The sequence below is a fragment of the Oryzias latipes genome, chromosome 6 (genome assembly GCF_002234675.1).
Source record: "Oryzias latipes chromosome 6, ASM223467v1".
Taxonomy (NCBI): Eukaryota; Metazoa; Chordata; class Actinopteri; order Beloniformes; family Adrianichthyidae; genus Oryzias; species Oryzias latipes.
This window is the reverse complement of record NC_019864.2, coordinates 16,008,747-16,035,244: the sequence shown is the minus strand read 5'-3', so window position 1 is coordinate 16,035,244 and position 26,498 is coordinate 16,008,747. Positions and strand designations below refer to the sequence as shown.

The 26,498-nt window shown below is 39.9% G+C and overlaps 1 protein-coding gene across 3 annotated transcripts; it reads left to right on the top strand.

The window, feature by feature from the left end:
- The first annotated feature begins 507 nt into the window (after positions 1-507).
- On the top strand, positions 508-26,480 carry eps8l2 (EPS8 like 2). Of its 3 annotated transcripts, XM_004069983.4 has the most exons (21): positions 508-734; positions 5,432-5,482; positions 5,929-5,975; positions 14,992-15,056; positions 16,536-16,697; positions 17,542-17,691; positions 18,813-18,892; positions 18,992-19,101; positions 19,196-19,266; positions 19,366-19,492; positions 20,237-20,325; positions 20,417-20,491; positions 21,963-22,111; positions 22,186-22,366; positions 22,449-22,483; positions 22,578-22,683; positions 22,819-22,938; positions 24,131-24,206; positions 24,285-24,453; positions 25,010-25,142; positions 25,451-26,480. In XM_004069983.4, the coding sequence occupies exons 2-21, from the start codon at positions 5,436-5,438 to the stop codon at positions 25,526-25,528; spliced, it is 2,070 nt and encodes a 689-aa protein (XP_004070031.1). In that variant the 5' UTR covers positions 508-734; positions 5,432-5,435; the 3' UTR covers positions 25,529-26,480. The 3 variants fall into 3 exon arrangements, with proteins under 3 accessions (XP_004070031.1, XP_011474359.1, XP_011474360.1); XM_011476057.3 differs by lacking the exons at positions 508-734; positions 5,432-5,482 and having other exon boundaries at positions 5,716-5,975; XM_011476058.3 differs by lacking the exons at positions 508-734; positions 5,432-5,482; positions 5,929-5,975 and adding an exon at positions 14,711-14,900.
- Positions 26,481-26,498: the final 18 nt, after the last annotated feature.

Sequence of the window (26,498 nt, the reverse complement as noted above, 5' to 3'; positions counted from 1 at the left end):
ATCATTACCCTTCCTGCTTTTCAGCAGAAAGACTAACCACTGGAAAATGGAGGAAAATTTACCACCAGGGCGTCTTCTAAAAGCTCTCTTTTTTATTGCAACTAGATTGTGAGCGTCATGTGACTGCTGCCATGTAGGGCATCCGTTAAGCACTTCCTGTCTTTTGCAACAGGAGTCACAGATAATGTTAACACCTTATCATTACACTTTTGCACTCATAAAACTAAAAAGAAAAAAGTCCAAACCAATCTTTCAAAAGCCCATAAAAGTGTAGAAAAGTTTGAAAAGTAAAAACAAGCACTTTTTTAAGAAAAATCTATTTTTTCCAACACTGAGTTTACACAAGATTTTGTTTACATTTGATCTCAAACTCACTTAATGGAGATGAATGAATAGGTTGAATCACCGGGGCAACCTTTAAGGCCTCAGCCAATATCCGAGCAACCTTTAGGCGCAGCTCCTCCCCCTTCTGTAAGCTTGTGTTACCTGTACAGTCACCTTCACTCACCTGAGCTGCACCACCCGCTTCTCCAGTCTCTGCGTTTCTGAGAACCGTCAGCAGCACTCGGCAGCCTGAGTTTCACTGACCCAGCAGTTTGAGCTGCTTCCTCCAAAGAGAGTGGTTCCTGACCCCAGCAGACTGCAGACGGGGCTGGGATGGCAGGCTGATATTGGGCCGGTCTTTCAGGAGCTGACTCGCCCTAATCCAACCATCCAGCCTGGAGTTCCCCTCTGTAAGTTCCCACAGCTAAAAGTGACTTCAACCTTATTTTGTTAAGAGGCAGACATGCAGCCAGTCAGGTGAGATCAGGTGAGTCGAAGCTGAACAAAAAGGGAATTTGTTGGTTAAGAATTGAATTTGGTCGAAAGATGTTTATTTCTAACATTTATTTGAACACTTCTGACCAAAAAAAAAGTGTAATCTATTTGATTTTCATGAATAAAGTCAGGGTTTGAGGTAAACAAAAACAAAAAACATTCATGCGTCAGTCATAACAGTGGGTGTGCTTTATGGGCTTTTAAGGTTCTTGTTTGTTCAGATTGTGTTTGCATAAAGGAAAGAAAACCATGATTGAGTAGCCACGTTTGATTGTAAATTATAACAAACCGAGTTGTGGTTAGAGGACCAACAAGATCCATGTGGGCAGTTCACCTTAAGATGAAGAAATTGGCAGCAAGATTCAAACAGTTCTGGCTCTAAATTTGCATTTTCCTCTTTAGATGCAAATATTTTCAAAAAAGTAGTAATACAATGTAGGCCCATCAGTTGATACAAGTCAGAACGCATGCAAACAAAAAAGGGCGGATCTGAAAATGTATGTTTGTGTGTAAAAGTTCACTAAAGGATGATATCAGAAGGCTCTTTAAGAACATGATTACATTTCCTGGTGGTGCTTGATGGGCTAAATAACCCTCTTAGTCTGGGATCGGATCCGATGCAAGCTTAGGGACCAATTGAGAAACCCAGACTGTAAATGAAACTGTGGCAGTTCTAATAGAAACATGATCAACAGCTTTCACAACATGTAAGGTGATCAGTTCAAAGAGTTGCGTGGCTTAAGGGGCATAAAATCTGATATGTTATCGGTTATAAAATACTTTTTGGGGGCTGGAGGCAAAGTTCAAACCAGAGATAGAAAACTTGTGTAGTTGTGCAGTTCTTTCTGAAATGCCCCTCATATGTGGATGCCTTTAGCTTGATATTTCTTTTAGACTGCATTATTTAGTCTGTGTTATTAGCACAGAAAGACACCAGCAGTGCAGGTGGAACAAACACTTTTCAAGTTTATGACTCCATTGATGCAATTGTCTACATGTCCTACAGAAAAATGTGTTTATAGTTTTACGCCTTCTTCCTGTTGTGACAGTAAATTCAACTGTTGTAGTTTCAAAACGACTGCATTTATGTCCATTAAAGTGCAATATTTGAAGCATAACTCTTGAAGAGATATTGGAATGAACGTGATTCATTCCAATATCCATTAAAAAAACATACAAAAAAAAAAAAACATTCTGACTGAAAACTAAACTCTTTTTGGTTCAAATTTCCTAAACTTTTCCTCTACTTGATCTTTTGTATTTTGCAAGCTTTACGTAAGGAAAGAATGAAACTAGCTGAGGCTATATTTAGTCAGGAAAAGCAGCATAGGTAAACAAGGACCTCAGGGAAAACTAATTAGACATCTTCATCTAAGCCAGTAACCAGACATTTCATTTTTATCTTTATAGTAAAGTAAACACAAAAAAATAAATCTAAAAAAACCTACATACTTGTTTTTTTTTTTAAATACAAATATATTACTAGAGTGCATCCACAAAACATTAACGTAGAAAGACAGACACCTATTTAGTATCAAATATATCAACAGTTCTAAAATTCAAAACAGGGATAATTATGAACAAAAAATAAAAATAAACCTTTTAGCATTGTCTTTAATACATTTTAAAAATTCTTAGACAGTTGAATTTTTGTTTTCATTGAAATTAAGAATCCAATGAGTCTTGATTCTAGTTTTTAAAAATAAGTCTGGGTTCTTTCTTTTAAACAGTGAAAGCAACATTTCTTTTTTAGCTCTTTAGGGATTTTGAAGTACACTCTTAGCCCCCCCCCCCAACACACACACAAAATTTTAAGCTGCTAGTCAGTTCAGGTAAACCAGAAGTTCATGAGCATGCTGTCATGTTGTTGTCATGGGAGATTGTTCTGTTGTCTTTGCAAAACAGATGTTGAGTGCCAAATCTGGCACCTGCATGGGCCCCACATTATCTTGGGGCCTCAGGCGACTACCTCCACTGCTCATTGTTTATCCATTCCTCTGTTCATGCACCGCTAATTTAACTTCTTAAAAAAAATGTAAATAAAACTAAAAGAAAACTGTAGGTCTGGCTATGTGTAAACAAGTCAAGCATCCTGAAGCCTCTGGTCCTTTTGTGAGTAATTATTGTTTTTGTCCAGCTACCTCTGAAAAAAAGAGCTGTCATTATTGGACAATAAGCACCCATTAGTGGACACAATGGAGGTGTGCAGGCAACTGTACACTAGGCTGACAACACATGACACCCAGCCTGTCCTCTGGCTTCAAGTGTCTCCCAAAACACTGGCAGTAGGCCAGAGGTGTGAACAATGGCGTGCAGATGAGATGAGCGAGGAGATAAGGGCAGAAAGAGGAGGTCCATCGTTCTGTGCAGATTTCACGGAAAATAAACAATCCTCACTGCAGTAACCTTCTCTCTTGACCTTTAACTGTTTATTAAGAAACAGCGGTGGGGATATAAGTTTTTTTTTGTCTGAAATATCTTCAGAGATGATCTGTTTCAGCTGACAATTTTATATCTGTCAAGATAAGCCTGCTTGAGCACATCCCTACCTCTTATCAGGCTTTTTGTTTTTTTCTTATCTGCAGTTCAAAGCTGCTGAGGGCGATGACAACAATGATGGAAATTAACTTAATTAAGATTTTGTGTTTTGCTTTTACCCTGAACTTCCTGTTGACATTTTGATGTTTCAATAACTCGCACTTATTGAGTCATTCCTGCTGAGCTGTTTACTAAATACAACATGGCTCCTCGGAGTCTAAAAGTCACACGAAGCGATTGTTATCACAAGTGTTAAATGCAGCTCCTTTAGTCCTTAACAGATAAAAGCTTATCAGTATTTAGTGGTGTGATATAGGACATTTCAGGAGATTTTTCTGTCAGACACATAGTTGATGGTTTCTTTAACTGCAAAGGGGGCTGTAAACGTACTTTATATTACATAACTGGTTATGGCGAGTCTTGGCAGAAAGGTTATCCAAGCCATTAAGGGTTCTCTCCCTTTTTCTGTGGTCCCCAATTCTCTTGGATTTAGATGCAGCATTGTTACCCGTTGCTTTCTCGTCTTTGAGGCCATTCTAATTATCAAAGAGTGTCTAGTCATCAACACAGTAGATCTAATTACTCAGTTAGTATGAACCTGCTGTCTATTTTTGTTGCAAACCAGTCCCCCAACTGTCAGCATGCAGGCCTAACACCTGGCTGTGTGCACTGGAACAACAGACTGGGAGGTAAACTCACACCATCCTGTGTCCTTAATGAGGCACCTTAAGACCCTGGGTTTTGCTCTCCATTGCCAACAGTTTATTGTTACTTCTTTATATAAAGCTATTTTGTTATTTTATTTTATTTTGATATTTTATTTACTTCTGAATGTATAGCTTTTAAGGGGGAATTACTGTAAATAACTGCAACTCATGCTTTAAAAAGTTATTACCGTATTTTTCTTTTTTATCACACTCTTACATCACATGAACAACAAGCTAACAAACCTAAAGAGGACATATCAAAACCAAAGATGGACAAATGCAAGGAGGTGTGCTATTCTCATCCTAATCCCAGATTAAAAGATGTTTGTTGCAGAAGACACTTAATAAAAGTCAATGTCAATAGAAAAGAATAGGAATAAGTTGAAGAGGAATTAATTAAAGTGAAATCAAACATATGTTTAAAAAATGTATTGTTCACGTTATTTGGTCTAATATGAATTAAGTGGGAACAAAAGGTAATTTTTGTTCATAAATTTGATTTGAAATAAGTGTGTATTTTATTCTTTTATTTATCAAAACTGTACTGCTTTTTTTGTTTTCATTTGTAAACTTGTGGAAATCAAATGCAGAAGCAGCAGCTTCTATCGCTCATAGTCCGTTAATACAAGCTAAAGAACAATTTTTGAGTAAAGAAAGAAATAACAGCAGATGCTTTGTTATTAATACAAAATAATATTCATTTTATTAACTCCCTTTTCCTCTGTGTTTTTTCCTAACAACAATTATCTGTTTTAACAGGGTTTTTTTGGGTTAAAAAAAAGATTGCAGATTTTGGTGAAGGGATGTTTTTAAAAAAGTTTTTAAAAATTGAATTAAGTAGTTGCTCCAGAAAATTACTTGACATGCTTGGTTCAATAAAAAAAAAAAAATATCTGTACCACTCATACATCTGCTGTTATACATTTACTTGTATGAATCCTCCTTAGTTTCTCATCCATAAATTCACTCATCTTGACGTCACTGTGCTAAAGTTTATGTGCATTGATATTGTGAGGAATTGGGATAAAATACCACAGGTTCTGAGTTATAACCTTTTTTTTTGTTAAGGGTTGGGACCAGTTTTTTAGTTTAAAAAACACATTTTTGATGATTTAAAACTAAGTTAAGTTACTGATACCAGCATGTACATCTGAGAGTTTGAAAACTTCATCTGTGAAAGGAGAATCAAAAAACATTTAAAAAGCAGGACTCAAAATGTAAAGGGAGTGCACTGTCGGCCTTTTATTGTTCAACATTTAAACTGGCCTCCATTTAAAAAAGAAGGGGTTAAAAAGGCTAGTCTTCTGTACAGCATCCTTATCCGTCTCATTTTCCTCCCTCTCTTCTCTTCTCTTCTCTTTAACCAGGTGGATGCCTGAAATCATGAGTTCGCCAAGATCTAAATCGGGGGCAGCCAAGTGAGTTTCATGCACATTTTTGTGGTTTCCCTCATTCTATTTGGTTTTCAGTGTTAGATAACTGTGCTGTGGTTCTGTCACACAGTTCAGACTACTAACCCAGTTTGTGCAAAGGTGCTGTGGGTCAGGGACTTTGAACACAGAGCAGCTCTGTTGAGAATTGTTTGCTTTGCTTGGATTCGTGACTGCAGCCTCCCTCTGTACTCCCCCACCTCTCCCTTTTCCACTCTCACTTTCTCCCCTTGGTCCATATGTTCAAAATCTCAGGCTAATCTCCCCCATTGCTGAACAACCTGTTCCATGTTGATCAGTCGTTTTATTTTTTGTTAAAGTTAAGAATTCATAGGAAGTGGTGTTGAGAGAGAGTTTGTGACACAGGTGTGTGAGGTTAAAAAGATGAAGGCTTTTCATCGTTACCCCTTCACTCCTTCTTCTTGCCATTGCAGTGGCGTGACCAGATCGGACAGCAAACTCAGCGCCAAGGCTCTTTACGGTAAGAAACTTCCTGAACTGCTAACACACAACAGTTTAGGAGGCTCTATTCTATTCAATTTAATTCCTAAACTATTATGCATTGATGTGATTTTCTTAAAATCTAATTAAAATAACAATAATCAGTTTGAAACACAAAAACTAGGCTAATCGTTTTACATAGCTGACACTGAGCCACTCACAAACAAGGCACATTAGTAAAAACTGACTCAACTGTGTCAACATATTTAAAGGTAATCAACAGTTGAAGTAAATTTTGCTGTTAACCTTCTTTGTTGTTTGTACATTTAGTCATTTTTCATGCTGTTGCTTCCGATGACGTGTTTTCCTGATAAACAAGCAGCTGCTGGTTAACTTTTTCAAGGTAGTCAGTCGTCACATATTTACTGTCCTGTTGACACCAAAGAGATTCGTGTGAGTTCGTGTTTGAAAAAAGAATCATGCAAAAAGGGAACATTTCCATCGTCATGTTGGATAGTCATCTCATCATTGGGGGCTTCAATCCCGAGGTGATGAAAAGTTTTGGTCTGGTTTCAAGGATTTACATAATCAGATTAAGAAACCTGTGGCAGAATAGCGTTACTCTTGCGATTGGATGACGTATTTGTGTAGTTTCTCACAGTTTGCATGGTTAGAAACACAAATCACAACAATATTTGGTCTGCGATGCAAATGGCCTCATCAGGAAATTGGTCTCTTTGCTGCTGCCTGTGGCATGTTGCTGCAGCCGCTTGGCACTCCTGGACTTTTTCTCTCCCCTTAACGCACAGGCAGATAAGAGAGGTCCAAGGTCCCGCTGAAAGCTCCTGTCATGCTCAGGATAGCAAGTCAGGTTCCTCATGGAACGGAACCTGACTTTCCAGCTTTGCGCAGGCTGTAATCTGCCTTTTTTGTGCCCGTACTTTGAAAGCAGATGCATTAATGTTGTACAATGAAGGACAAAGAGAGATTTGTGTATTATGACTGCAGTGTTTCATCTACAGTGGTTGCAATACACCAAAGCGGTGCATTGACATGTATTCCAGCTGATGGATGCTTGTGTTAGGTGTGTGTGTGTGTGTGAGAGCACTGTGCCACTGTGTTGGGTGTGCCTGTTTTTACTGCCTACCTGGAACAGGGTGGGGTTATCCATGTCTTGCAGATGAATAAAGGGCGCATTGAAATGTGGTGAGGAGAAGGCGGACTCTGCCCCTCTTCCACCTCTGGCCCTTCCCCTCTCTGCCACAGATGTGAGCTCACTGGTCCCTGCCAGCACTCCTTTCTGAGCTGCTGACACGCAGAAACATTTTCCAACCTCTTACAGGCAGACCAGCGTATCTTTCTGCATGAAAGCATTGTTCTAAATTTAGAATTTGCCTCGAAAGAAACTGAAAAGCAGGTCGTTTCTAAAATCATTCAACATGGCAGCTTGTTGTCTGTGGAATATCTCCAAATGTCCACAGAGCCTGCACCCCCTTTGTGATTATCCTGAAATATCTCACAGCACAGCCTCTGTTGTTGATCATTGGCACGCCTCATGCGGTGAGGCAGATGGTCACCGCTACCATCCCTCAGCAGGCTGATAGAAGCGCTCCTGAGAAATAAGATGGCACACGCACAATACCTAACAGTGCTTGGTATTTGGATAGACTGCTGCTCATGTCCAGCATGTCTGTTAGCAATCACAGAGCAATCTGCAGTATGCAAATGACCGTGTCACTCACTCGACGCGATGCAGCAGACAAGTGATGCAAATGACACAAAAAGCCTCCCACCTGTTCCGTTATCAGCTCTGGTGTCAAACAGAAAAAGGTCACACTGGACTGATTCTTAAGGGCTTAAAGACTCACCCCAATGAAAATTGTGTTTTTGACATTTTCTTGTAGCATTTTTCTCATGATGGAGGATATTTATAAAGAAAAATTATTTATTCAAATTGTTGTGAATCAGGAGCAGACGTAAAAATGCTGTTTGAAAAAGCTTGGAGATGTAACGTAGGTGCTACAACCGCAGGCTACAAGCTCCCTGCTCTGCTCCATTCTGATACATCCACTTGTAGACGACTAGATCAATTTTTTTTTCCTTGTCTGAGCTAGAACCTGGCTCAAAACCGTACGGTTGGCTAACTATAATGCTGCTCGCAGTGGCGGACTTAGCAGTTTGGGGGCCCCAGGCAAAGAATAAGATGGGGCCCTCTGCAGCGGTTGTATCAATTATTATTTTTAAATCCAATCAAACAATCAAAAAAAGGGGAAGAGGAAATAAAAGAAAACACACATATTTAAAAACTAAAGGAGTTGTAATTTAAGTTATTAGCCTGGCCTTTTACTTTTCATGAATTTAGGTGAGGTAGCTTAAAATATAAGCAAACTTCCTTGGGAAACGTAATAAAGAGTAGTTTGATTTTTTAAAAACTTGTTCTTGTGAATATAAACTTGTGAAAAACGTATCAATAAAACTATGAGAACTCAATTAAATTTCATATGAGATGACTCCAAAAAATATTTGTTGTTTTTATAATTGCGTAGTTAAAATGAAATTTTGTGCAACACCAACAGCACAATTTCTCCCAAAAATGTATATATGCATTCATAAAGCAAGAGATCTCTTGTTTATATTAATATCCCAAAAAACACAGTTGTTTTTCTGCCTAATTCAGTCCTTTCAGTGCAGCTTAACATCAGATCTGAAAATGAAATAAACGGCAGACAGTGAAATACATGACCTTTCAGAAAGAAAGGGACGACATAGCATAAAAATGTCTGGAATGTAAAAAAACAAACAAAAGCTTTACATTATCAGGATACACTGAGTAAACTAAAGGGACAATCAACCCGTCTTTACTCAGGATTGTGTAATCTCCCATGCAGCAGAGCTCACAGTCTGGGCGGAAATTAAACAGTAAATACACGAAAATACAAACATTTTAAGGATAAAATGATTAGAATCAAACACACAAAATCCGTTTAAGGAACAGGTTAGAGACTCATGTTTATTTTATTATTAGTAAACTTTACATCTTGTGACAGCAGGGATGTGCGAAGATGATGACCGACCGCTCCAACTGTCGTCTTCGCACATATCTGCTTGAAACGTGTTTCAACCATGCAGGAACTAAAAGCCCCTGAACCGATCCCTAACCCGTCCAAACTATGTCCATCCAACTATAGCTATATTTGCCCGCAAAGTCGGGATAAAAACTGCCCTATATAGCTGGAAACCGCCCAGTCTGGCAATGCTCACTAACTTGCGAGTCTCTCGACTTGCTGTTGACTGGAATGTACCATTGCTGCAGAAGAACAGGGGAGGACAAAACACATTTAGGTGATCAGTCTTATGCCAGTTGAATAACTATGGAATTCTATTATATTTAAGACACTGTTATTAAGTAATCTGCTAAGGGTCCCTGGAGTGTTGGGGGCCCCAGCCGTTTGCCCACCTTTGCGTAATCGTAAGTCCGCCTCTGATTGTCCACCATTTTTTTTTTTTCTTTTTTTTTTTTAACTTGTCCTGTCCAACAGCTGGGCAGACAGATGAGAGCTGAGGGCCTCTTGTGTTGGACATATTTTGCTTTAACAAGAGGGGTTATTAATCTTCAGACAAACCAAAGGTATGTCTGAATAAACCCCTTTTGTAATTGAGGCCAAACTTTATTAATTTCAATCATGTCTGAAAATCTTGGTGTTGGACCGGACGGAAAAGGAAAGAGGGGAAGAAGAGAGAGGGACGCTAGAGAGAGGGGGGGTAGGGGGGTGATAATAGGAGGGGAAGGGGGATAAGACCATGAAGCAGCATACAGCAACAAGTTTACTGGTTGTTGATCATTATGGTAAGGTTCAAATGTAGTACAAAAAGGGCGGGGCCCGTCCACACACACACTCAAATGTTATAAACACACCTGCTAGCTGCAAAAATGTCCACCTGTCGACATGTACACAAAACAGATAGTGTTCACACACGCATACTTATGCCTTAAAACCAACTAGTGTGAAATATTTCAGTCATTCAGTCATGCAAACTGTTAGTGCAAAGGTGAGCTAACACAAGTGCTCAGGTGAGTGTTTATGTTCTTCTAAAATGGATGGTGGAACGTGAAAAGAAGGAGGGAGAGTGCCCAGCCATCCCCACCCCAAAACCCCCACCGCAGCAGCAGCGGCAGCCGGAATCCCCCCAACGCCACACGGGAACCGGCAGGGAACAACCGCCGCCCGGGCGACCAAGCCCGCCACCCAGGCCAGGGCCAGCAGGGCCACCGCAAGGCCCCCAGAGCCAGAGGCCAGGGAGGCACGGAGGGAAAGAGAGCGCCGCCCCAGCCCAACCAGGAGAGCAGCCCCCCCGCCGCGCCGGGAGAACCCAACGCAGGGCCCCACCGGAGAAGGACGCCCACAGCCCCAAACGAGCACCCCACCCCCACCCAGGAGTTCCGGGCATCCCCCCGCCCCAACCCCAGGTACGAGCCAGGACCCCCCAAGGGAGACCCGCTCCGCACTCCAGGCAGCCACCTGCCCGGCCCACGGTTGGTCCAGGGAGGAGCGAGGCAGGGGGCCCGCCGCCCCCGCCCAGGAGGGGGGGACCCTGGGGAAAAAAAGAGGGCCCACAAGGGGTGTTGTAAATATGGCCCGACCAGGCTCGGCCACAGTTGGAAATTTGGCGGGGCCCAGCACTCAGGAGCAAGGACCAGAACCCACCCCCCAGGGACCAGACACCCCCGGCTCAGATGTAATGTGAACCCCCCCCACCGCGCGGAGAGAGCACCGCCGGGCCCAGGAAGCCGGCACCCCGGGGACACGGCCGCCGTTGCAAAGGGGCCCGTACCCCCCACCAGGGAAGAGGCAGGGGACAGATGGACCCAGGTCCCACCTTCTTTGCAAAATGTGTGTGCGTGTATGTATGTTTGAGAGGGTGTGTGTGTGCATGTGTGTGTGTTTATGTTGGGATGTATATATTGAGGGGGGAGGGGTGTGTGTACTAAGGGGGGTGCAGTTAAAATTGGCGGGTAGGGCACTAAGGGGACATCTCCTGATTACTCACAGTGACGTCCCCTCACCCTCCCCACCAAGGGGCCCTAAATTTCTAAGGTGCGGTTAAAATTGGCGGGTAGGGTGCTAGGAGGACATCCGCTGCTTGCTGGCAGTGATGTCCAAGCACCCCCCCTACCAAGGGCCCTACATGTCTAAGGTGCAAATAAAACCGAAAGAGGGGGGGCCCACTCCATACGGCAACCATGGGAGGGGGGCCACTGGCTAGTAAACCCCCCCCCAAGGCTCATCGCAGGCTAAGCCCCCCACCCCCTCACCCTTTTATGAGGTTATATGAGGAAGGGGGTAAGTTGGGGACAGCTGATAGACTGTCCCCGGTGGTCAAACAGCTGTCCCCCGCCCCCCCCCCAGCAAGGGGGCCAGGCCCACCCAGCCCAGGGGCCCCACCCCCGGAGGCGCCGACACCCCAGGCCCAGCACCACCCCCCCCACACAGAGAGAGAGGAGCCAGAAAGCGCTGGCCCCCCCCGGAGCAAGCCCAGGCCCCACCCCCAAACGCCGGCCCTAGAAGAGCTCTGGTCAGGCCTTGACGGGACCGAGGCAGCCAACCGGCCGGGGAAACCGCCGATGGCCTCAGCGGAGACCCCGACCCGTCAACCCCCCCTGCCCCGTACCAATAGTGCCCCCCCCCCCTCCCCCAGAATGCCCCCCCACAGGACAGGGCCGACAAGACCCCCCCCCAGACCCCGCAGCCGTAGCGGATGACACCCAGAGCCACCGGGGGCCCCAAGAGGGTTGTCCGTCCCGCCCCAGAGCCAGGGAAGGGCCGATCCCAGCCCCAGTGATTGTCCACCATTTTTATTACACCAGTAAGCTAGCGGGAGAGCAAGTAAACAGTGGGATGATGGAAAGTAAGGGCAGGCTTGCTTTAGCCAACAGTTCTGCCCAAAACTCAGAGGTGAATTTCTAATGAACTCCTGCTGAAACTGTGTCCTTGTAAACAACACAGACTTTTAGATTTTCGCTAAAATTGTCATAATCACAATTAAAAGAGAAATGGGTATGTTTTTACAATATATCAAAAGATGACTGGTGTGGGACTTCGAAACCTTTCAGTGTTTTGAAACTTTTCCGACATTTTACAATTGAGAAGAATGTCTCTGTCAGTAGTAGTAGTTTAGATGCCATGCAGCTCAAATGGAAAGCCCTTTTTGTGTTAAATAATACTTTTGATGACTGTAGGTGAAATTTCTGTCAGCTGTGCTGGTCGTGAAAACACTCTAAACTGAGTAGTTCGTCAGTACTTTTTAGGGAAAAAGTAACTATGCACAAAGGAGCCACAGTTAGAAATGAAGTTCATGAGCTTTTCGCCTGTTGTTTGATGGATTTAACATTTTAATGTTCCAGCTTTTTATTCAAATGTTGTCTAGTAGTTATCTTTGTACATTACACCTTTGTTAGTCCAAGGAACTTGGTTCTACAGTTCTACAACAGTGGATCAGTTGGAGTCACAAGGGGTTGAGTCAGACGAAATGGCAAAGCTCAGGTTGTTTAAGACAGCTTTAATGCAATTACTTGATTAATCTGTGTTTTAAAATCTGCCAGACTGCTATGTCAGCACTGACTGTAAAACTGTGGATTGGTCTACCTGTCCTTCAGGTGTTTTCTCTTTTTTTTTGCAAGCTGTTGCAGCACTGTCAATTGATTGGTATTAGCGTTAGTCATTAATAAAGCACGAGGAGAGCTCAGCTTTCAGAGCCACACCTGACGCTTGCGTTTCACTTGTGGGGAGCCAAGCAGAAAAGCACGGAGAGGAACATTGCTCATGTTAATGTGGCCACAATGAAGCCGCTGCTTTTATAATTTCATTGGTGCCAGGGGCATTTGAGAGCTCTGAGGAGTGACTTTGTCACCACAATGACTATATGTATTCTAAAACATTTTGTTAAGTGTTCTGCAAATAGCACGGCTTTTGTGTGGAAGTTACCAGAAAGTACACAAAGAGAAATGTGTCTGTGTGAAGAGGAGCCTGGGTGGCATCAGAATGTTGACTCAGTTGGGTGGAGATTGGAAGATATTTGATACATCGGCTGGAGGAGGAGTTGATGGAAGTGTTGCTCTCCTTTGACTGCAATTCTTATCAGCTTGTTGTTCACTTGGTAAATAGGTAAAAAAAAAACACAGAAAAACTCTTTGATATTAGACTATTTAGCAATCAGTGTTTAGATGTTGTGAAATAATTTCCCTCACATTGTTTTGAATTTTTTATTTTATTGTCTATTGGTAGGTCCAAAAATTTCCAGTTTCTTTCAACACATCGGGCATGTGATGCACGTTCAAGAACGTGCTTTGCAGGTATTTTTGAATGCGCTTTTAGCATACAGTGTTCACACTCGACTGTTGCTACCTGATACTAGTGCATGTACTCACAGTTAGAAGAAGCTTGGTGCAAAATGTTGAAGCGGTGCAAATCTTGCTCCAGCCTTTTTGTTTCTCAGCTCTAACTTCCAGCATGCATTCAATGGCCGCTGTGTGTTTTGTGTGTAGAGCCCGAAGACTGACTTAAAACCTTGCATCGCGATGGGTGAAAGCGAGTGTATTGAACACAGAAGGCCACAACACGCATAAACACGCATTTACATCGACATTTCAATGGAAGTGGTCGCTTGAACCCACGACTCTGAGCCCAGTGTGAACGTAGCATTAAAATTTATTTGAAATGAGGAAAAAGTTTAAAAGAATTGAAATCCGAGGAAATCCTACTGGTAAATTTGTTTGGTGAAAGTTTGTATCTAGTTATGACCTATTTGTGTGGAACTGAGGTCATATTTGTCACAGTTTCACTAAGAAGGTTAAAATTAAGACATCTTGGTTGCGCAAGTCCTGAGCAATATAACTAAACTAGTTATAAAACACAGACAAGTCTTAAAGCCGGGGGAAAAGCATGCCCTTGTTCCACACTAAATTTATAGCATCTGGACTTTTAATTGGACACTTCAAGAATGTAAACTGGGAGTGGTTCTGTCTTATTACACTTTTTAAAGCTTTCAAAAAAAAAAAAATAAGACATTAGTCAGTATCTGCTTGAAAGACATAACACTGTGGGCAGGGCAAAACTTTTATCTCTCAACAAAAAACGAGAGCAGAAAGCTTTTGATGTGGAAGATCTGACCTTCTGGATAGCCTTGACATTGCTTTTGATCTGCTGTCAGTTTAAAGTTGTCCTAAACCGAAAAGCTTGTGGTAATGTCAGAGCGTTGCCATGGTTCTGCCAGAGAAGTATTTGTCCTTCAGTTGAGAAGAATTTTGGGGAAGATCCACTTCTAGCCTTTCCTTGAAAAGACAAGTAATTTCATACATTTGTTTCCCAGTTTTCTCAAGAGCCTTGCATACAAGCTCCAGCGCTTATGTGAATGAGAGACAGTTTACCACACTAGATCTGATAAGTGCAAGCCAGCAATACGGCATTTTGACAGCCATGTTGGTCAAAAGCCAAGGGTGAAGATACAGGATGGCACTGTCTTTGTCTTTGAACCCTAAAGAATCTGTACCTTTAAGAGGAACCTTTGATCTTTACTTTTATGTTGGTCAGCATGCTCGAATGCCCACTGGATCAAATGCAGATGCACACTCTGATTTCATATTCAATAATTAACTTCCCTGATCCTTTCGCTCCTCTTTCCTATTGGCTGGAAAGTTTTGGAACCAAAGCAAAGGGAACTTTTTTAAAAAGGTCGACATTTTTGTTCAAGATCAGTCAAAGAGTGTGTAGTATTCATGGAGCAAAATGAGTAATTTATTGGTTAAAAATCATCAGCAGCAGAGATGACAGTTTGGTTGCTTTAAATTTTTCTTTTATCTCTCATCTCAGTTCTACTTCCTTATTGCCTCCAGGGCTTTTTTAGCTCAGACACTAGAGCTTTCTCTCATTTTTTGGCATTGGCTCAGAGGACAACATGTGGAGCTATGGTCAGTGTTATGGATCTTTCTAGGCTTTTTTTGGGGGAAAAAATTAGATATTTTTCTACTTTGTAATATTTTTTTCTTTTGTTGTCTACAGAGCAGCGGAAAAAATACTCCAACTCCAATTACATCACGCATGAGATATCCCAGTATCATGTCGAGGTAAATTCTTCATAATTTCATTGACTTTGATGGATGTGTGTGCTTTTGGAAAGTTTTGATTTAAAAACTTAAGCAAGATGTGTTTTACGATTGAAACAGGATCGTTAATGTATAAAATATTTGAACGCACTTTAAAATAAAAATAACTTTCTGGAATTAATTTTAGATTTAAAAAAAAAGCTATTTTAACAGCTTTAGAAGTACTTGTCTGTTTACAGCTCAATATGGAAAAATTAGATTAAATTGATCAAATGATCGAAATTTTAAAAAATGATAGTCATCAATTAAAATTTGCATTTTTAAAAGTTTGGCATACTTTCATATTTCAGATGCCTAAATGGAAATTGAGCATAATAGGGAAAAAAATACAGTTGTTTTTTTACCTAACTGTTAGTGTCAGTTTTTTCAAAAGTGATTAACCTTTGTGTAAAAAGACAAAATGAAGAGGCGTTAAAAGCAATGTATAAATGCTCTTTCGCCTGGAGATAAAAGGTGACAAAAGTTAATCTTTGAACTGAGTTTGATTTACGGGAACTCTGATGTAATAAAATAAACAGCCCTGTTGTTACAGCTGTCAGGAGGGCAAAGATATCCTTTTAGTCAGGGGTTCAACTAAACTGTACAACAAGACCTTGTGAAATGATAGATATGGAATATTTTAAATAATAAAAAATGGACAGCAAATCAAATGTAAAATTCCTGCTGGAAAAAAACTACTACCTTCTAAAAAAGCAAGACAAAATATAGAATCTAATGAAGAAATGTTTCAACGAGCTGAGTATTAAGTGATAAATGTGCTGTTGCGCTTGCGTGATAGGGTGTAAAAATTGACTTGTCATTTTCTTCTACCCATTCCTTTTTCAAGCACTTTATTGTTTTATGTTTGTTTGTTATGTCTGACTATGTTATTTGTGTTTTAAAAAATAAAATGATATCAAATGATATGAATGTTTGCTTGCAGTAGCTCAGGAAATAGCTATCTTAATCAGGAAGTATTGTTTGCTGATTGCCTATCTTAACATAAATGTAAAATAAAAGATGTTCACACAGCCTTCTACAACATGAGGTCAAATTTGTGAGGTTTCAAAAAAGTCATAAAATATGGAACAAAGGAGAGAAGGAACCCAGTGTTTTGCATCATTCATGTTTCATGTGGATCTTTCACAAAATCCACGAGATGCATTTCAAAAAGTTAAAACTACATTTAAAAAAATGTAAAAAATGAATTTTTGTTATCCATTTTTTACACTATTTTACTTTGGACTAATAATATTGAGAGAAATGTAAGAATTATGCTAAGTCATGCTTTTTTAAGTAATCTGGAATAATAAATAATAAAGAATACAAAAATGCAACAACAAAATATTAAAATATGTAAATAATATTACCAACTTACCAAAGGTTTAAAAAAATGTAAATCTTAAATTTTATTTTTTTTACTCATTTTAAGTTTTAGTCATTGCATTGTTTCTTTTTCAGCATCTCTCCACATTTATGATGGACAAGTCTGAGTCCATCATCACAGTGGATGATGCCATCAAGAAGCTGAAACTTCTTGATTCAAAGGATAAAATCTGGACGCAGGAGATGCTCCTGCAGGTCACTGACAAGGCTGTCAAGCTGCTCGACTGTGACACACAGGTAAGACACACAGGTGTTTGAAGAGGATCAGAAGCTGCCTCTGCATTTTAGGCTGTCTGCTGTTTCTACAAATAAGTCACATACTTTGATGAAAAAATATTTGTGCAAAATATATCAGAATTTGAAAAGATACAGTCAGTATTTTCAAAAATGTATTTTTCATTAATCTATGTTCCTCTTTATGAAATTGGAAGTTACTATCAGTTATTTACATGTGTGAAAAGAAATTGCTGCTACCACTTTTAGTAAAAATGAATCTATAAAAGTAAGCCATCATTTTTTGATGTGACCCCTTATGAGCCCTGATCAAAATCCTATTGAAAATCTATGGAAGAACCTGAAACATGACATCTGGAGAAGTCACATGAAATCAAGAAAAGTTCTCTAGTTTACATGGCATAAAATGCCTTGCTTGGGATTTTTTTGTTTTTGTTGTTCTAGCAGTGCAGCTTTTAATTGTTCATAAAACAGTACATTTTAAGTTTTATCTTTATGTTTATATTTGTATTTATAAAATCCCTATAACTGAAGTGAAGGACAATGGGCCATTGAGCTGTTTTGTATTATTATTTTACACTAAATAAAAAGTAATAAAGACAATGATCTTTTTTTTTAACATACCAGGAGTAGGATTGTTTGTATTTTTGGTCAAGATAATTTCACATAGTGAGATTTTAGATCTACTGAAACATACCTTAGAGACCTGGATTTGGCACTGGCTCCAGTTAACCATGTGTCATATCAGTATTTTTGTCACTGGACGAGAGGTCAAATAAGATTACTTTTGGATGACTCCTCAGTCAATATAGGTAGGACTTGGCATCTGATCTTGTTTTTCCTGCAGGAAGAGCTGGAGAACTTCCCTCTGCCTACAATCCACATGTGTCAGACGGTGCTGAATCAGACACGATACACATCTGTGCTGCTGCTTGTGTGTCAGGACAAAGATCAGCACAGACCTGACATCCATTTTTTCCACTGCGATGAAGTTGATGTGAGTCCCAGTTTGATTATTGGACCTTGACCTTGTTTTTGTTCATTAAATGTTCATTCATTAACAACATTCCTTTAATATATATGATTTCATTTTACTTCATGAAGAAAACTAAAAGAACTGCAAAACACAGCTGTTTATAAAATGTGACACTACTGTTAAGTAACTTTGATGATTTCTTTTAAACATTTATCACAACATAGCTTTAGGATGTGTAAAAAACAAAAATGCTCAAGGACAAATTCTTCTGTCTCCAGCAGATAGTTTTAGTGCAATTGTCTAGTCCATTAAAAAACAGCATCCCTATGCTCGAACATCCCAAGTTTAGTCTCATTAGCAACCACGGTGTTTGACATATTTTGTAATTCAATGTACATTTTACCATTTTTAAGTTCAAGATGACTCTTGAAAAACAATAACTGCCAAAACGGATTACTATATATTTTTTACACTAATACCATTGTCATTTAAAATATAAGCATAGGGGTGAAGTTTCTCGATGAAGGGACGGGTGTCCTTCTCAGTTGGGGCTTTTTAGGTAGTTTGAAATCCTTCCTGACTGTAAAAGGTCAACTGATGAAGTGGTTTGCAAGCAAAAATCACTTGTTGACCATTTTAAATCCAGTTACATTTTTTAACTCAGGTCGTTATTTTTTGTAAGGGGATTAAAAAAGTTCCATAATTCATGTTTGAGCAACAAATTTGACTTCTAATTTGGGTTAAATCCAAGAGATATGGTCAATTCTTAAGTACATACCTGACAGTAAATGTATCTAAATGTTGAATTTTATTTTACTTTGGTCCTATTTCTATTTTTCTGTCTAATTCTTGCATTTTCATATCTGATTATCTGGTTTACCGCAACAAACAAAGTGTGAAAAACAAGAATTTGCTATATAGGAATTACAATGAGTGACCCAAATTCCATTCAGGTGTAAGCACCCTTCAGAAGAAAAGTACATTTTGACATACGTAAGGACCAGTGAGATCATTGTTTACTGGAAATACTTTTTCCCTGAATTTTGATCCAGTTTCAGATGGGAAACTAACACTTTAACCAAGCTGAATGTGTGGCTACAGTTCATAATTTGACATTGTGTGTTTCTTTTAATTTCATTTAGGCTGAAATGGTTCATGCAGACATCGACAGCGCCCTGGGAGACACCAAGCATGGAAAGAATATGAGACCTCAAACTCTGAAGTGAGAAAACATCTGCATATGTACTGTACTTGCACACATTTTAGTTTTTATTCAAATATTTTCTTGATGACTTTGTGCTTTCTTCCTTTTCATCTTTAGGGTGAACCAGGAGAAAATGAAGCACCACAGAGAGACCATCCTCCCGCCAGGCCCCAGGGGCCCTCCTCCCCCTGTCAAAGGACGGGTGTCAGCACCTGTGAGCATGCAAGGTGAGAACATCCTCACTCTTTAAACAGAGCATGCAAGCTGCAGCTGTCGCATTTTTTTATGCAGCTCTATGATTTTGTTTATGACGGCTTTTAGACAAACGATCTTCGGGACAACACGACTCAGAGTTTCATGAAAACCTACCTCAGCGCATAGAGAAGGATGTGGTGAGCGTGTCCACCATCATTTTGTTGCACAGCTTTTAGTTTAGATCATCCCACTCATATGTTTTATTTTTTTTTTATTTTTTTGTGCATCTCCTTTAGCAAATCCTCAATTGCGCTCTGGATGACATAGAGATCTTTGTTGCACGGCTGCAAAAGGCTGCAGAGGCCTTTTCCCAGCTCAAACAACGCAACAAGAGTAAGAAGAATAAGAAGAAAGGACCAGCAGGTCTGTCCCCCTTTCTTCTCCAGTGATGGCATGAATGCAGTGACAATATAGATGTATTGCTCACAATGCCATGCTTATGTGTTTGTTTGTTTGTTTGTTTGTTTGTTTGTTTGTTTTCTGTGGCCTCTAATGGAGTGATGTTTGTGTGGCCGGTTTAGGCTTCTTTAAGTTGGGATTCAGTAATATTGATACTCCTGATGACTCTGTGTTTCCAGCATTTGAAATAATTTTGCATTTTTACTTTTTGAAATCAAAACATTTGAACCAAAACGGAAGTAGGAAGGTAGTATTGATATTACTGATTCATGGTTAGCTGCCCAACACTGACTGTGGTGTGATTTATGGATTTTCTTCTCTTTCAGGGTGATGCGTGTTCTTCATGTTTACTGAGATACGAAAAGACCCTTTTGTCTTTGTGTTTTGAAGACCACTACAGGGCAGAATTTTGTGTAATAAGGGTCTCATGTGAGGAGTTGAGATTCATACATTTTTAGTGGAAATTCCTGAAAATGTGTTGATCCATATTAGTTTACCCCTTTAATATCATAAGTTATGAAAAGTTTTCCCATGATGGATGTTGAGAAAGTCAGAACCTTTTGTCTGCAAAGCTGTTTATTAACTGACCGTAACGGCAGCTCTAAAACCTTGACTTTGAACCCTGGGGATTAAATGAAGCTGTGTCCTGAGTGGCCGTCGAGTAACTCTGGAGTCTGTGTGTGGTCATTGTTGCTCTGCTTGTTACAGAGGGCATGCTGACCCTGCGAGCCAAGCCCCCCTCTGAAGCAGAGTTCATTGACAGCCTGCAGAAACTGAAGCTGGCCCTCAACCTCTTGGTGAGCTTTACAACTCTGAACCTAACCTTACCTTTTACCTAATGCTTACTCTTCATCATGTCAGCACTGTCTGTCTCCCCCTCCCCTGCAGACCAAACTGAGGAAACACATACAAAACCCAAATGCCTCAGAACTAGTTCATTTCCTCTTCGGCCCCTTGGAGTTGGTAAGAACTGATTTTTATTCTTAAGTAGATTTAGAAAGATGTGAAGATTAGTTTTCTTCTGGGTGTCCTTAATCCACATTTTACTGAACTTTAAAAATCAAGCTTAACAAACTAAATTCACGGAAACGGTTCAGCATGACCGCACTGTTTTCCTCCAGTACTGCTTATTGTTTTTGCATTCTCTGGGCACCACACCCACTTTTGCTTGTTCCACCCTCGCCTGACTGGACGGACGTGGCTTTCATCCTCTGAATAGGTTCATGATTAAACTTTACCAGCCGACATCTCAACAGTTGATATGCTGCGCACATGCTGAGTTGCAACTGTGTTACATAAAGTTTAAAGAGCGATACACAAAATGGTGCATGAGAACTTTGGAGCCAACACGGGCTGTTTGTTCAGCTTAAAATTTTGATTTTGACTGTTTTTTTATTGCTTCTCTTGAATAAAACTAAGACATTTATACACGTAAAATTGTAAAAAAAATAAAAAATAAAATAAAAAACAGTCAGCAGAGGTGATGACAAATTATTATCTTCACTTCCTTCATCTCCCAATAGGAGTTGCCCTGGTTAAAAATGGCGTTGTTCAGCACTAACTGTGGCCTTATTTCCCCTTAAATAAGTTATCTTTAACTTTATTCATAAATCTACACTAAAGTCTTGTAACTTTACTCTATTGACTGCAAGTACCCAAAATCTTCCATTTACATGACCACTGCTTTCACTGACCTCACCACTGTCATCACACTCAAACTATCTGCCAATATAATCTTATCTCTGACCTAATTTGTCTTGAGCTGCTGCACTTCCTTCCCATCCTCATGCACGGCCCTTTCCAACCTATCACACAAGATGTCATGTGACTTTTCCCACCTTTACCTGAACCTTCAACTGCTTCACCCTGTGTCCCACTTCTCCCTCCTTTCTTTTGTCTTCTCAGTACCCTACCTCGTCCTAACAAACCTTATTTCCAGAAAGTGATTTGAACATCCTTGTGGTGGTGACACTGTTTCCTAGAACCTACTTTCTTTAAGTAGTTTACACACTTTGCATCTTTCACATTTTTTATATCATCCTATAGCTGGATCAATAATCTATTTTTCCTTTCTTGCTCACATATATGTGTGGCTCATAAACTAATACCATTGGAAATTCATTTTCCGGCTTCAGAATAATTATGACACCCTTCCGTGCAAACTCCATTGTTTAAAAAAAAACAAAAAAAAATCCACCCGTTTCATGACGAAATCGCTTGACCCCTGTTCACCGCTACTTTTTCATTTTTTTCTCCTAAATACACACAATATCCAACATCAATATTAACCTTTTTGTATCATGTCAGTTAATTTTTAAGCTTTCAAAATCCCTGCATTCAAAGACCTACTCTTCATCTTCTTGATTTTCTTCTTCATCCTCTACAATCAAACTAGAATGTGTTTTTAATTTGATGAATCTGAACGTGTCTTCAGGTCCTGCAGACCTGTGGAAGTCCGGATCTGGCCCGTTCGATCATCTCTCCGCACCTGTCTAAGGATACTGTTGACTTTCTGCGGGGACACCTTACTCCTAAAGAGACGACTATCTTTGAGCTGCTGGGGGATGGATGGACCAAACCCAGGTGAGGTGCTGCTTGACTTGATATGTTGTTCTAAGGTCACTTCTTGAATGTTTTGGTGACTTTTTCTACTGCAGAGCAGAATGGCCCAGGGATCAGTGTGCTCCTCCTTATTATCCAAAGTTTCGGAATGGCTGGGAACCACCAGCAGAGCTCTTCCTGACAGCGTCATGGGAGACTGAGGGCCCATCTGGGCAATTCGCTGGGCAACATGGACCTCCCTTCAGCCCAGATTATAGACAACATTCAAGTGAAGATGTAGGGGTCTTTGTTTGTAGCACGCCTAAAATCTGAATTATATCACTGAAAATATTCATTTTCTGTGTTTTTTTATTTCTAGTATTACGGAACTCATTCCTCAAACTCATCAAATGGGTAAATAAAAAAGATCTTGTTTTTTTGCTTGTACAATTCTAATAAGACCAAAATATGAAATAATTTTTTTAAAAACGTCTCTGTCTCTCAACAGCTCTTACAGTGAGAAGCCCAACAACCGCAAATTTGCAAAGATCCGCTATAATTTTGTAGCACGGAATGCCAACGAGCTGTCGGTTCTGCAGGATGAAATTCTTGAGGTTGTAATGACAAATTATTTTAGTCCTATCATTATCTTGATTGTCACTTCATTATGATGTTAGATTTTCTAAATTAACCGCTGTTTCTATCAATTGAAGTTGTAGAGTGTGACATAGAATGTGTCTGTCCTGCAGGTATTAGAGGATGATAAACAGTGGTGGAAGCTGCGTAATCGGAGTGGACAGGCTGGCTATGTCCCATTTAATGTTCTGGACGTCGTGAAAATCGAGGACCCAGACGTTCCCTACAACCAGGTGATTTATTAGTTACACAACAAAGCATTTACTGAGATCTGATATCAGCAGAACATGAACTCATTTCTAAAGTCCAATTATCATTCACATGAAGCCATATGCCTTACATAATCAAAGTGCATTATGGGTTATGCAGGAAAGAATTACATCATTACTGCATTTTGACTTGTTCATAGAGCGATATGGTAGCGGCTGGACGGCTCAGTTGGCTGTATGTAGGACTGGCACACAGGAAACCTGGGTTTGTTTCCCAGGGGCTGCGATGAGACTAACACAGTGTGGGTCCTTAGCCAAGACCTTTGACGCAACTGCCTGACTATGTAGCCACAAGGAGACCCAGTCTTGGATCCCCTGTGCTGGTCCCCAGTCTGGATAAAATACAGGGTCGTGTCAGCAAGGGCATCCTTCATAAAAATCTCTGCTGATTCGCTGTGGCAACTCCTGAGGGGATATGCTGATAGGTGAACAACATTTAGCAAAATGGTGTATTTGACTACGCCTTGTTGGTATACCTATTTTTACAGCCCTGCATACTTTGTACTTTGTGCCAAACTTGAACTTACTTTAGTTTCAACCACCCGATGATTTCCACACTAATGTACGCATTCTGTAAGATTAAACAGTGTTAGATAACAAATGTTGATTATCAATCTAGCTTCTGGGTTAAAAGTACAAAGCACAAAGACAACAGATAAAATGATGTTAATAGTGTGTGAAATCTTTCACGCAGTCATGATTACGAGTAACAAAAACTATACCATTCAATGTAATATATAGAAGTAAAGGGCTCCGGGGATCCAGGATTTAGAAGGGTGGAGTGGAAGGGATTTATTTAAGAAAGCTCCAAACAGACAAAGCTCAAAAACCAATAAATTTAACTTATCTAAAGGGAAAAAAAAACATTCTGAAAGAGCCAGCAGTGAATCGGCTCAACTTTAAAAATTATACATACCGTAATTTTATAAAAATCTGAATGTCTCCCCAATACATCATCCTTTTTTAAATCTTGTATCAGTAAATCTTGTGACTCCTGCAAACTCTGGGTTTACTGCTGCAGTGTTTGTAAGGCCCCACACATATTTTGTTTTTGCCTGCAGGCAAAATTGTGAAACGTGGTTGATGTAAAAGACAAACCAGTTTTGTTAATTAACAGTCTCGTAATAGCAAAGTTTGTTTGTTTCTACATGTGCAGAAGAGCTTCATGACTTCACCCTCGGGTTCTGCGAGCCGAGAAGACAGTTTTAACAAGGGCATCACCAAAGACAAAGGTAGTGTTATATACTTCAAAGGAAATAGAAACACTTTAAAGCATTTGTTTTATGTTAATAACACCCATATGTCTGCAGCAATGGATGAGGTCAACAATGAACTACTCAAGAAAATCACGGCCAGCAAAACCCAACCACCCAAATTGATCCATGTGAAGCGAACACCGAGCACACAAGTCCCTCTGACCTCTGACTCAAACCCAGGCCAGGTGACAGCGTGGCTCAATGCAAAGGGTTTCTCAAAACCGTAAGTTTCTCGTGAAACTTGTTAGCCCCCCTTTCAAAGGCCACAAAAACATCAGTTTCATCAACCCCGTTTGGTTTAGGTTACCCTTACACACACAGGTGCTTCTCAGGGACACTTGAATGCTTTAATATCTACTTTTTAACATTTATAAAGTGACTCAAAGCTCAAGTGATATGATTTAACGATTACAATAAGTTTTCAAAGATGTCCTTAGTAAAAGTTGAACAATTAGTACATGATATTTGCATTTCGGCTTCCTGTGCAAACGATTGCAACATTAAAGTATATGCTTTAGTTTTTAACCTAGTTATAAGTCATTGTTTTTGCTTTTATTTTTACAGTTGATGTACATTTACATCAGAAACCACTTAATTTTTATTAGTAAGTTACAGACAAAATAACTCATTCCAGCTAATGTGTTGTGTTTTGAAATATGAAAAGTTTGCATCTGAACCAAATACAAAGCTCAGCTATCCAACAGCAAAACATGCATTGCAAAATTCAAATAAAAGCATGAAAATCGACCAATATTTTTATTTGATTGTGCTTTCTGTAGGACTGTGGATTGCTTGGGAATCCTGACCGGAGCTCAACTCTTTTCCCTGAATAAAGACGAGCTGAAAGCCGTGTGTGGAGATGAAGGTGGACGAGTCTACTTTCAGGTCACTGTGCAAAAGGAGCAGGTAGAGGTCAGTGTCAACCTGCACATGTGTGCATGCTCACATCCTGCACATCTGTTTTAAACTACTGTGTTTGTCAGGAGGTCATTGTTGTTCTTTTTTTCAAACTTTCAAGTGTAAGAAATTCCTTAAACCCTTTCCTTTGGGGCCCTTTTATGGACAAGTTAGTACTGGTTCTTAAATCATAGTTTGTTGAAATTGCGCTCCACTGTGAAACTGTCAGAGCTACACAGCAAAGCTGCTAAAACACAGAGAGTGGGATGGGAGAGGGTTTAACGTTGAAACTTTTTGACCAACTAAATTCTACTTTTTCACAGAAATCCAGTGGGAGTTCAGAGCTGCAGGAGATCATGAAGCGAAGGCAGGAGAGGATCGACTCTGGTGGCACAGACTGAACCTGTTGAGCAGCCCAATGCCCTGCAAACATTTTCCTTCCTCACACCTTTCAGCGTGCAGCAACTTACTAAACCAATCTACTTCTTGTAATCTAAGAAAGAAAATGACAAAATATCTTGTACATTTATAATTGCATATTTATTTTTTATCATGTGTGCGCTACTCATTTCAAATGATGTCACATTTGTTTCCCCTAAATATTAAAATAAAGAACTGCCGAAAGGATGAACACAGGAACTCATGTACAGTTTTGTTCGCATGCTTGTCGCACAATTGTGATGTACATTAGAAGTGTGACTGATGGTAAAAGCAAACTGGTGATATCTCAACTGTTTACAAATTCCTCGGTATAATAAGTTAAATCTCTGCTGTTGCTTTTCCAAATCAGTGCCAGAATGTTTGAAACATTTTCTTATGTATAGCCAATTCTTTTCATATAACTGTTTACAAAAAACAAACAAAAAAATTGAAATAAATAAAACATGTTTTGTTTTAATACAAGCAGTTTTCTGAAGTAGTTTCATCCTGGTTGGCAAAGGCCAATTGGAGCTAAGTATTATGGATTATAATTCTGATGTTTTGTAAGAGATTTTGAACATTTTTGAAGAGAAGAACGTGGAAAATATTGTGCATGATGTCATTTGAACCCTTGTGCTATCCTATGGGGTCAAGATGACCATTGACGTGTTGTTCCTACCATGACAAAGGTGGATAAAGGTGAAGAGAATTTCATGTAATCCATGGACACCAATGAGGATCACAAATGATTGAAGAAAAAAGGTTCAGCACACTGTCATGTGGGGTCTAGATGACCCAACTCCCAATGTTATAGCAGCATGGAATTATGCAATGTTAGGATGCAACCTAGGAAGAAAGTTTGCTGTAGAGTTGTGTTCTGATGTAAAAAAGAAAAAAATGAAGAAAAAGGGCTGTAAATACTGTGGTACCCAATGTTAAAAATACAAGAAT

Coding starts and splice junctions, on each gene's coding strand:
- eps8l2 (XM_011476057.3), top strand. CDS start 5,879: ATGAAGGCTTTTCATCGTTACCCCTTCACTCCTTCTTCTTGCCATTGC. Junction 17,692..18,812: donor TCCACTGCGATGAAGTTGAT/GTGAGTCCCAGT, acceptor AATTTCATTTAG/GCTGAAATGGTTCATGCAGA. Junction 22,112..22,185: donor GATGGATGGACCAAACCCAG/GTGAGGTGCTGC, acceptor TTTCTACTGCAG/AGCAGAATGGCCCAGGGATC.